The 12,122-nt window shown below is 39.1% G+C and overlaps 1 protein-coding gene across 2 annotated transcripts; it reads left to right on the plus strand.

Annotated features, from left to right (window-relative positions):
• The first annotated feature begins 5,766 nt into the window (after positions 1–5,766).
• On the plus strand, positions 5,767–11,159 carry LOC122870589 (E3 ubiquitin-protein ligase TRIM47-like). 2 transcript variants are annotated; one of them, XM_044184898.1, is made up of 7 exons: positions 5,767–6,063; positions 6,820–7,191; positions 7,465–7,560; positions 8,852–9,085; positions 9,763–9,919; positions 10,010–10,069; positions 10,166–11,159. In XM_044184898.1, exons 1-7 carry the CDS (start codon positions 5,836–5,838, stop codon positions 10,693–10,695), a joined length of 1,677 nt encoding a protein of 558 aa, XP_044040833.1. In that variant the 5' UTR covers positions 5,767–5,835; the 3' UTR covers positions 10,696–11,159. The 2 variants fall into 2 exon arrangements, with proteins under 2 accessions (XP_044040833.1, XP_044040834.1); XM_044184899.1 differs by having other exon boundaries at positions 8,918–9,085.
• The last annotated feature ends 963 nt before the right edge of the window (positions 11,160–12,122 follow it).

Genomic DNA, 12,122 nt, shown 5'->3' on the forward strand with positions numbered 1-12,122 from the left:
TTGAGGGCAGCTGAACAAACTTAAAACAGCGTTCACATATTATCATCGTTTAAAGCTAGGGTAGGTAACGTTGGAGAAACTAGCAAGAGACAGCTAGATTTTGAAAGTATCCATTAGCAATGATTGGATGGGCTTATTACAGGCCTGCGACACACGGATACCAGATATTTTTTCTTTTTCCACCCAAAACATTTGATTTATTGATTGCTGTTGGGATGTAAAGACAAATACATTACCTACCCTAGCTTTAAAGTTGTTATGTTATAGTTACCTATTTACACATCTAGCAGACACAGAGCAACATTAGCATTTATTTGGAGTTGTGTTTCTGGCAACCTGGCAAATATTCACTCTCCTTTTATCTCTGTTTTTGTGTCCACCAACTCTGGAGGGAAAGATCTGCTCTTTAGTTGCTAAATGCTCCACTGTGTTCACCAGCTAGTCGCTAACTTTGTCTGTCTGCCGTTTGGTTGCAGGAGATTTTTTGCTGAAAACAACAGCTGCTTGCTGGGGTAAGAAACATGGCTGATAAGTTTGCTGTTCAAAAAAATCAAACAGTGTGCTTAAAGAGGTTAAAAGGCTCCACAGAGCTGAAGGGAAAATTGATTAATGCAGCTTTAACTAATGGGAAGAATGGGGCAGTGACACAAAAAGGTGGAGGGAAGTGTTCATTCTGAAGTCAAATCCCTGTTATTACTCATTATTAAATTACTTGTAAATGATGTAATAATTAATCATAACAGTGGGCTCATGCCATCTTTATATATTGGTAATGTATAAAATAAATGTATATATTAATGATTCAAGCGTTCAACACTAGAAGTGCCAGAATTCCAAATTTACTAGAATTGCCGTAAGCGGTCATTTTGACCGCTAGATTTCAAACTCTATAATCTCTAATGATAAATTACCTAAATGGGAGATTAATGCATTTATTGTGTTAGGATATCTTTTAAAAAACCAAATAACACCAAAATATACATTTAAAAAAGTCTAATTATACATTTATCAATATTCATATCATCGCGTATAGTAAACCGTAATTATTGCAGAAGCTTTATTAACACCAGTGTCACCGACTCCTCAGCTTTCCCTGGTAGATGGTGAGCGTCGCATCAGCACATTTTAGCACCTTTTGATGTCTTTTCGATGTTTAATTATCTGACAGTGGTTGTTTGAATGTGGACTCATAACTTAAAGGTGTTGGATGATGTAATTTTTTCCCACTGATCTTTCTCTATATTTCAGAATCAGAATCAGAAATACTTTATTGATCCCCGAAGGGAAACTCTTTGTTACAGCAGCTTGCCTTTACGTCAGTGTACACAGGAGAAAGTACTAGCAAAAAGAAAGTACTAGCAAACAATTTAGCCATTGTTTATTTGTTATACACCTGTTTACCAACAATAAAAGCATTGATTGCTCACAAGTTTTCTCATATGTCCTTTTTTCATCAGGGGGCTGTATGTCTGACTAGTTTACCTCTTTACTATGGGATTTCTATTCTCACACTGCACCTGCAAGATCTGATCCACATGGGGGGCCCTAGAGCAGGAAAATGCTTTGTTAAATCAGATGCTACTGGAACATATTCTGTCACACCCTGTAGAGAAGAGGTGCATCAAGTGCAGTAGCAATGCTAGTATTTATGAAACCTGATAATGAGATTTATCATACATTGGATGTGGTTATGGGTGATTTTGTAATGTAAGCATGACTGGTCAACTGATCTTGATGTGTGAAATTAGTGTCTGCTCCTTTAACACAGTTTGTCTGAGCATACAGGTGATGTAAATTAAAATGGGAGCACACTGGTCTATTTAGTCCCACCTCATTTTGTTCGAGCAGGGAGTCAGTATTTCAGACAAAAGGAAATTCAGCAACCCTCTTGGCTCAACAGCGGAACAAAGTTGTTTGCAGATTTGGAGTGGAAGAGAGTGGATCGGCGGAAATGGATCTTCGACTCGTTGTTTGACTTGCGGTTGGCATAAACTGGTTTGTGACTGGATCGTGATGGCAACACAGGCAGAAAATTATGAAGACAATCTGGAGTTTGATGACTGGATTTCGGTTTGTAGAGGAAGAGGGAGAGGTAAAGCAAATATGAGATATGATGAGGAGGTAAGGGCGTCTGTCAGCCAGAGCAGTAAAAGGGCCTTAGAGGAGAATAGTTCAGATGAAGGTAAAAAACAGTGTGTGAAAGAAGAGTTCTGGGTGAGATTTAAAGTTAGTTAGGGAGTGATAACAGGCATTCCCACTGATGAAGATCTGGACAAACTCAAACGAAGTATTCATGGAGGCGAGGTGAGGAGACTAAAGAGATTGTTAAAGACAATCAGTGATGAGAGAGTAGAAAGTTTGTCAGTGCTGCTAGAGTTCCAGGACCTGATTTTGTTCATCGCTTATGTAATCATCTGTGCAGATTAAGTTAAACACAAAACCGAGAAAATCAAAATAATTGAGAAGGGAGCTGAAAAATTCTTGGCTATGAAAGATCTGTCCTGGGAACAAATCAACAAAAGACTTGAGGCAGAAGGGAAATCGGGGGTCTTGGGAGAAAGAACCTAATGATTATTGTTAAATGGAATGCAAGGAGTTTAATAGCAAATGGTCAGGAATTTAAAGGATGTGTTAAAGGTCTCAGAAATAATATGTATTCAAGAAACATGGCTTAAGCCCGCATTTGATTGTGTAATTAAAGGATATGATAGTACAGGCAGAGATAGAGTGGAGGGAAGTGGAGAAGGCTGAATAGTATTTGTGAAATATAAAATGCAATATAGAGTATTGAAGAAAGGAACAGATTGGGAAATGATAGTAATTGAAGTTTGGACAAATTTTTTTATAATCCTTGCAAAAAGCTTTCAATTGCAAAATATGGAGAATGATAAAAAGAATGAATGGGATTAAAAGAGAGTACGGATTCTCAGTGGACAATGGAACTACAGCTGTTGGATGGACAATTGAGCAGAAAGCAAAAGAACAAGGAATAACTGAAATAAACATTAGTCCAACAGTACCACTCCCAGTTATACAGTGGGTATGGAAAGTATTCAGACCCCTTTAAATTTTTTACTCTTTGTTTTATTGCAGCCATTTGCTAAAATCAAAAAAGTTCATTTTATTTCTCATTAATGTACACTCCGCACCCCATCTTGACAGAAAAAAACAGAAATGTAGAAATTTTTACAAATTTATTAAAAAAGAAAAACCGAAATATCACATGGTCATAAGTATTCAGACCCTTTGCTGTGATACTCATATTTAACTCACATGCTGTCCATTTCTTCTGATCCTCCTTGAGATGGTTTTGCGCCTTCATTGGAGTCCAGCTGTGTTTAATTAAACTGATTGGACTTGATTAGGAAAGGCACACACCTGTCTATATAAGACCGTACAGCTCACAGTGCATGTCAGAGCAAATGAGAATCATGAGGTCAAAGGAACTGCCCAAGGAGCTCAGAGACAGACTTGTGGCAAGGCACGGATCTGGCCAAGGTTACAAAAGAATTTCTGCAGCACTCAAGGTTCCTAAGAGCACAGTGGTCGCCATAATCCTTAAGTGGAAGAAGTTTGGGATGACCAGAACTCTTCCTAGACCTGGCCATCCAGCCAAACCGAGCAATCGTGGGAGAAGAGCCTTGGTGAGAGAGGTAAAGAAGAACCCAAAAATCACTGTGGCTGAGCTCCAGAGATGCAGTAGGGAGATGGGAGAAAGTTCCAGAAAGTCAACTATCACTGCAGCCCTCCACCAGTCGGGGCTTTATGGCAGAGTGGCCCGACGGAAGCCTCTCCTCAGTGCAAGACATGAAAGCCTGCATAGTTTGCCAAAAAACACATGAAGGACTCTCAGACTATGAGAAATAAGATCCTCTGGTCTGATGAGACCAAGATTGAACTTTTTGGCGTTAATTCTAAGCAGTATGTGTGGAGAAAACCAGGCACTGCTCATCACCTGCCCAATACAATCCCAACAGTGAAACATGGTGATGGCAGCATCATGCTATGGGGGTGTCTTTCAGCTGCAGGGACAGGACGACTGGTTGCAATTGAAGGAAAGATGAATGCGGCTAAGTACAGAGATATTCTGGAAGAAAACCTCTTCCAGAGTGCTCAGGACCTCAGATTGGGCCGAAGGTTCACCTTCCAACAAGACAATGACCCTAAGCACACAGCTAAAATAACAAAGGAGTGGCTTCAGAACAACTCTGTGACCATTCTTGACTGGCCCAGCCAGAGCCCTGACCTAAACCCAATTGAGCATCTCTGGAGAGACCTGAATGGCTGTCCACCAACGTTCACCATCCAACCTGACGGAACTGGAAAGGATCTGCAAGGAAGAATGGCAGAGGATCCTCAAATCCAGGTGTGAAAAACTTGTTGCATCATTCCCAAGAAGACTCATGGCTGTACTAGCTCAAAAGGGTGCTTCTACTCAATACTGAGCAAAGGGTCTGAATACTTATGACCATGCGATATTTCAGTTTCTTTTTTAATAAATTTGTAAAAATTTCTACATTTCTGGGTTTTTTTCTGTCAAGATGGGGTGCTTAGTGTACATTAATGAGAAATGAAATTAACTTTTTTTGATTTTAGCAAATGGCTGCAATGAAAAAAAGAGTGAAAAATTTAAAGGGGTCTGAATACTTTCCATACCCACTGACCCTATAGTAGATCTCCCATTGCTTGGCAGAAAGAACAAAGATAAGGAGCTTATTTTACATCCACAGATAATACAGGCCTATATAGAAAGTATCTACTACAGCTATGTTCACATTTATACAGATCAAAGAACGCAGCTAACAAAATTGGTATTTCATTCATAGTTCCAGATTTCAACATTAAAATTGGCAAACAAATCAGGGATGGGGTATCGGTGTATACAGGGGAGATGCTGGCAATTTTGTCAGCATTGCAACGGGTTGAAGATGTGAGACCTTTTGAGAGCAGTAATATGCTCTGATTCCAGCTCGTCATCAATCAGGTTGAAGCACAGCCATTCAGACAGCAGACCAGATGTCTTAATAGAGAAACAGCAAACACTCTATAGAATTCAAATGATGGGGCTAAATATGACATTTGTATGGATACCAGCACATATAGGAATCAAAGGAAATGAAATAGCTGACAAGTGTGCAAAAGAAGCCAGAAAAACGAATCGCATCTACTCTATCAAAGAGTTTCCCTTCGGGGATCAATAAAGTATTTCTGATTCTGACATTGACATTACAGCAGCCCTTAGTAAAACGGAAATGAAAACCACAGTTAAGGATAAGTTGAAAGAAAGGTGGCAAAAGCAGTGGAAAGAGGAAACAATAATAACCAGGCTATGTTTTGGTCATACAGAATTAAATAGCACATTATGTAAAATAGGAAAACATAATACAGGAAGATGTACATTCTGTGATCAAGAAAAAACTTTGGAACATGTTATGATTTACTGTCCAAAATATGATGCTGAGAGAAGAGAACTGACACTGAACCTTAAAGAAATAAAGATGAGGTTTGATTTACGAGGTCTTTTACAAAGAAGTTCTAGAGAGAAATGTTATCTATTGTTTCATTATCTTAGAGAACAAATTAATTAAGATAAAGAGAATATAACTATGGTGTGTTTATTGTATTTATTTTATTTAAATTTTGATAGATTTTTCTCATTTTCTTATCTTTAATAATTAGTGAATGTATAGTTAGATCCACACTCCATTCCAGTTGGTGGCGGTAATGCACCATAATGTTGATTGCCAACTGCTATACAACTTTAAGAATCTGAAGAAGAAGAAGAAGAAGAGCAGCAACCTTCCTGGTTTTTCATGAAACTGGTTTTTCAGTGAAATGGCTGGCAAGCAACAACATCAACTTGAGGAGCAACAGTTCTACTGTTCAGTATGTCTGGACCTGTTAAAAGAGCCAGTCACCATTCCCTGTGGACACAGTTACTGCAGAGGCTGTATTGAAGTTTGCTGGGACCAGAGAGAGGAGAAGGGAACGTACAGCTGCCCTCAGTGCAGGGAGACCTTCAGTCCCAGGCCTGTTCTGAGGAGGAACAACATGCTGGCTGAGGTGAGGGCCGAATTATAGTACATTGACAGGAGAGGTGTTTGTACCTGCTCGTACCTTTACTTAACAGATAGTATTCACCTAGATTGTTATATTCCCTACTTTGTCCTGTAAATATACTTAAACCACTGTAGTCCTTTCTTCCTCTTTTTGTGTTGCCCCCTTGTGTCTCCACTCACTGAATCCAAATGTCTTCTTTGTGTTAAAATACAAACTGTAATAGAAAAAAGGAGTGGTTTTAGTCAAAACAGTAATGTATTTTGATAAAAATGTCAACTTATTTTTTAATCATTAAAATAACAAATATACTTATGTGCTGCCTTGGCCTTGGCAGAAGTATGCTCTAGAGCTAGCTAGATTGTGACTGATAAATCATCAGGGCCAATGTTAGGCCAATATTATCCTTTTGGATATAATATATATTACACCAAATAGTGTAAAAATGTCAGTAAAGAAATGCCAAAGATTTGTGGGAGGTCATTTTGAATCTATTTCCATTACATACTGCAGTTTATCCAACAGAGAGCACTGACTAGTTTATTTTCAACTTATACATATCTTGGTCACAATTCTTTAAAAAAAACTAAATACAGGGGTCAAAAAATGTTCTTTGTTATGCATTACTTCAACAAATAATGACTAGTATAGTGTTATTTAATTCTAATTTCTATTGGTATTGACCTTTTTAGATTAGAGCTAATTTCACCCAAAACTAATTGGTCATCAGTGACTGACCTCACTACTTTCCTGTCATTCCAGGTTGTTGAAATGTTGAAGAGAACAAGCACCCAGCAGGCTGCTCCCCCTGCTGCTGTGGCCTGTGCCGGCCCGGAAGATGTCGCCTGTGATTTCTGCTGTGGGAAACGAAACAAAGCCACGACGTCTTGCCTGACGTGTTTGGCATCTTACTGTCCAGCTCACCTCGAGCCTCACTACAGTGTTCCTGTGTTGAAGAAGCACCAGCTGGTCTCGGCTACAGTCCCCCTACAGGAAAAGATGTGTACGAAGCACAACAAGCTGATGGAGGTCTACTGTCAGACAGACAAGCAGCTTGTTTGCTCTCTGTGCAATCTAGATGAGCATAAGGGCCACACAACAACTTCTATTTCAGTACAGAAGGCTGAGACACAGGTAGAAACAAAATCTCTCAGACTGAAGCCTGAAGGGTTTTAAAATCTAACACATTCACTTCTCTGTCCACATTGTTCCTTCAGTATTTCCAAAGCACATGTGGCCATAACACATACTCATTAATGACTAACAAGTCTTTTCATGTTTGTTCTCCTCTGTTAAGCTCGTCCTGACATGTCAAATGGAAAAAAATACATAATTTGAATGTAGTTTTAATTACTTTAATTTCTCCTCCAGTCTCACAAGAAATAATCATGCTTTCCTTCCTTCCAGAAACATCTGGTTTTGAGTCAAAAGAAAGTCCAGGAGAGAGCCCAGCAGAGAGAGAAGGAGCTGAAGGAGCTGAAACAAGCTGAAGAGAATCTCAAGGTGTGAAAAAGATATATGTAGGGGTATATGAGTCTGTGTGTCTGCAAGAGGGTCTCAGAGCTAAATGGGATGTGTTGTTAAAGGAATTGTAATAATTAATAGATCTTAATTAATTTTGAAATGCTGAGGACAATCTGTACAGGAATAACATTTACCTTGGGCATGTTTTATATATTACATCACTACAGACACAGACAGTATCATAAGACAATGAATAGACATAACAATGTTTATTTGTATGTTTGGGTCTTAGTTGCAGCTTCCATTTTAACCTGAACTGAACTCTTAACTTGGCACCTTGCATAAAGAATATAGGCAGTATGTTGGACATATTCCCAATTTTCCACACTGATGAATGGTTCTTAACTCTTTTATGAATCTGCAATAACTGATTGTGTTTTTTGGCCACTTGTGGGCAGCGGAAATAAGTTGTGAACACAACACTGAAATATATACGTACCTTTTTTTAAGTTGATATGGCAAACTTGTTAGCAAACAGTTGCTTATTTACACATCCAGCAGACATTGAGCAAGATTATCGTTAATTTGGAGCTGTGTTTCTGGCCACCTCCAATATTCACCCTCTTTAAGCTCTATTTGATCTCAACTCCTGAGGGAAATATGTGGATCTTCAGCTGCTAAATGCTCCACTGTGTTCACTAGCTAGTCGCTAACAGCTGCCTGTCTGCTGTTTGGTGCTGAGCAGGTAGTGTACAGTGGGTTTTAAGAGCTTTTTCACTGAAAACAGCTGCCTGCTCTGGCTGAAAACGACGCTGTGAGAGTGAACCAAAACAGTAAAGTTGCGGACCGGACAGCTAAACAATGAGCTGAAACTCACTATAAAGCGCAGTAAAGCACGAGGGGAGCTGTAGATTCAGGTGATAATTCTCTCTAGGTTAATCTTTACAAGCAACCCCTTTCACATTGTCACGTTGTTTTCACATTCTAATTTGATACATTGTTATTATAGGAAATATTGATTTATAGCTGATTTAAGTCCATTTTCTGAAGGAAATTCTTCATAATTGTACAACCAAAGTTCCTGCTCACTTTTCCTTTCACTGGAAAAATGGTGTGGATTCAGAAAGACCCAGGCAAGCAGTCCTTATAAACTGCAGTACAAAATGTAATACATTTCTGATTTGATCCCCAAGAGGAAGTCCCCTTTTTTTTTTGGTGCTAGGGAGGTCAAAGGTCAGGACCAGCTTGTGAACAGTGGGTGAGGTTTATTATGTTGTTTAGTCGTGTTTTGGCTAAAAAGAAATGCAACTTTTAAATGAGAAACCAACAGAGTTGTGCCCAGACTGCGCTGAAGGACTGTGACAAGATCTTCGCCGAACTGATCTCCTCCATGCAGAGAAGACATAAAGAGGTGAAGCAGCTGATCAGAGACCAGGAGAAAACTGCAGTCACTCAGGCTGAGGAGCTTCAGCTGCAGCTGGAGCGGGAGATCATTAAGTTGAGGAGGAGAGGCACCGAACTGGAACAGCTGTCACGTACTGATGATCACATCCATTTGATTCAGGTACCAACACTTTTAGTGTTGTCTTTTGACTTTTTAAAGTTGTTGTCTTAAAGATTTTTATTTATTTATTTTTGACATTTCTGCCAAAAGTACAGCCTCCAGGTCTTGAACTGCAGCCCAAAAAACACACAGTTTGGACAGTTGTGGCGGTTGAAAACAGTTCCATCTACTGGCCAAAAAGGGACATTGCAACAGATCATGACCATGGAGTAAACCTGTTCGGGATCATAGTTAGATTTTCATATAAAAGGGTGAATAAGAAATAGATGGAATATAAGTAGGATAATTAATTTAAAAAAAATTATTATATGTATATATTTTCATCAAGTGGCAATGTGTACCTATAATAAATGCCTAAAAAGACACTGCAATTGAACTTAAATAAAAGCCAAGGCATTAAAGGAAAGCACTCTCTGTACATCAATTGATACAGTAATCGGTGACTGCTAAAACTATCTCATTGTTATTGAGTTAAATCCTTATCTGCCTTAAAGTCTTCATTTAAAAGAAACTACGGACAAGTAGTGAAATATTCTGAATAACAACCAATAATTACTCTGAATAAGGTGCAAGATGCTGACTTTTCTAACTCAAACTATCTCTATTTGCATGCATCTTGCCAATATGTTTTTAATGTATTGTTTTTATGTCTTTGACCTCTGTCTGTTTCTCCTCAGATTTTCCAGTCTCTCTCCACCTCCTGTGACTCTCCAGACTTTTCACCTGGTGCTGGTCCTCCGCGATCCTTCAGAGATGTGACCGACTGCGTGTCTGAGCTGAGAGATAAATTAGAGACTGCCCTAAGAGACACATGGCCCAGGATCTCTGCTACAGGTAACATGGAAATAGACAAATTCTGACTCATATAATGGCTATATTCATGTCCAGTGGTTTTTAAAAATGACTGTATTGTTTCTTCCTTAGTCTCTTATGTTGACTTCTCACTACCGCCGGCACCGAAAAGCAGAGAAGAGTTTTTACGTTGTAAGAAATTCAGTTAAACTCCTTTTACTTTAATGCAATGATCAACACCATTTGGCACTGGGTTTGTTGTTAATACTCACTTTGTTTTCCTGGCAGATTGCTGTCCCCTCACACTGGATGTGACCTCAAACTACCCCTATCTCAAAGTGATATGCAACAACCGCAGGGTGAGGCCTTCACCAAGCCCATATGCTGCTGAGCCAGACAGGTTTACTAAGTTTCCTCAGGTGCTGTGTAGAGAGGGTTTGTCAGAGCGATGTTACTGGGAGGTAGAGGGGTATGCTCGCACTCTGTCAGCAGCAGTGGCATATAAGGACATCGACCGAACATCAGATGGGTCACAGTTTGGAAACAATGACAAGTCCTGGAGTTTAGAGTGCACAGCAAACGGTTACTCATTCCATCACAATAATGTAGAAACGGCAGTGTCAGGCCCTCACTCCTACACGATTGGAGTGTATCTGGATTATAAAGCAGGCACTCTGTGTTTTTATCATGTCTCTGACCCGATGGTTCTCCTTCACAAAGTCCAGACCACGTTCACCCAGCCTCTTTATCCTGGGCTTGGGCTAAAGTATGAGTGGTATGATGTTGGAGTGTTTGCAGAGCTGGTCAAGTTATGGTAGTAAAAGTGTGTCTGTGTGTAATAGCAATCTGAAGATTTTTTTTTTTCTGTGCTGCAACAACAATTCCCACTGATCCCAAAAAAGTCCCAAAAAACTGAAAATAAATAAATAAATAATAAAAAAAATGACTGCAACTATTTAGTACATAGCTCCATAGCTTTTGCATTGTACCATGAAATATTCGTTTTCCTCTATTAACTGCTCCATTGGTGTTGAGAGCAAAGAAATCTGTAATCCACAAACACTTTAGAATTTGCACAAAAAACAGATTTATTTTCTTCATTTCCCATTTTATAATAACTTCCTTCATGTCCCCTCCAGCACTTTGTAATAGACGAATATATAATAGTAATAGAAAGTTTGTATCATTCTGCTTTGCTGTTCAGATGTAATTAAGTAAGGAAGGTGTAAACCTTGTGATAAAACTTGTCTCAGCCTGAATAAAGTAAATCCATGCAATCACATACCGTATGTTTGTTTACTCAAGAAAAGCCTTTGTTTGCTTTTTGTTGGTGGTTGAGCATGACATTAATCTAAAGGCTTATCCAGCATTTCTCCATCCCTGGCAAGAAAGAAAAATGCAACTTGCAAGTTACTGCAAGTGCTGAATCCCTAAAGTGGTTTTGAATATTATCAGTTTCAGTCCAAAATAAATATGTTTACTGTTATGTCTTGATAATTATACAATGCATTGTAAAACCTTGATAATGGATTATGCATTAAAAAATACATTTAATTGCATTGTTTATATGGAAGATTTGATCTGGTTTATATCCACGCAGTAGTTAGCACTGTCATCTTACAGCAAGAGGGTCCTGGGTTTGAAGTTTCTCTGCTCCCCATGTCTGCGTGGGTTTTCTGAGGGTGCTCTGGTTTCCTCCCACAGTCAATCAGGTTTAGGTTAATTCTCTATAAGTGGGAATGGGAGTGTAGACATTTGTCTCTCCATATAGTATGTGTTTGCCTGTAATACACTGGCGACCTACTCAGTTTGTACCCTCGCCTCTTGCCCAGTGTGTATGGATGGATTGATTTCATTTAAAAATGAAACAAGATGAAATGAAATTACAATGAAATAAAATACAACAAAAATTGACAAGAAATATTCACTATATGACCAAAAGTATGGACACACCTGCCTTTTTGTGTGCTTTTGGTCTGGCGCTGTTTTTCATCGATCGGGGTGGGCCCCTTTCTTTCAGTGAAGCGGAATCTGAAGCCTAGCGCATACAGTGATATTTTAGACAGCTTTAGGTTTAGGGAAGCTCTTTTCCTGTTTCAACATGACAATGCCCATGTGCACAAAGTATGGTCCATAAAGAAATGGTTTTCCCAGTTTGGTGTAAAGAACGGAGCCCTGACCTCAATCCATCACCTTTGGGATGAGCCAGTATGTGAGTGAGCTGGGCCTTATTGCCTAACATCCA

This window comes from Siniperca chuatsi, linkage group LG22 (genome assembly GCF_020085105.1).
Source record: "Siniperca chuatsi isolate FFG_IHB_CAS linkage group LG22, ASM2008510v1, whole genome shotgun sequence".
Taxonomy (NCBI): Eukaryota; Metazoa; Chordata; class Actinopteri; order Centrarchiformes; family Sinipercidae; genus Siniperca; species Siniperca chuatsi.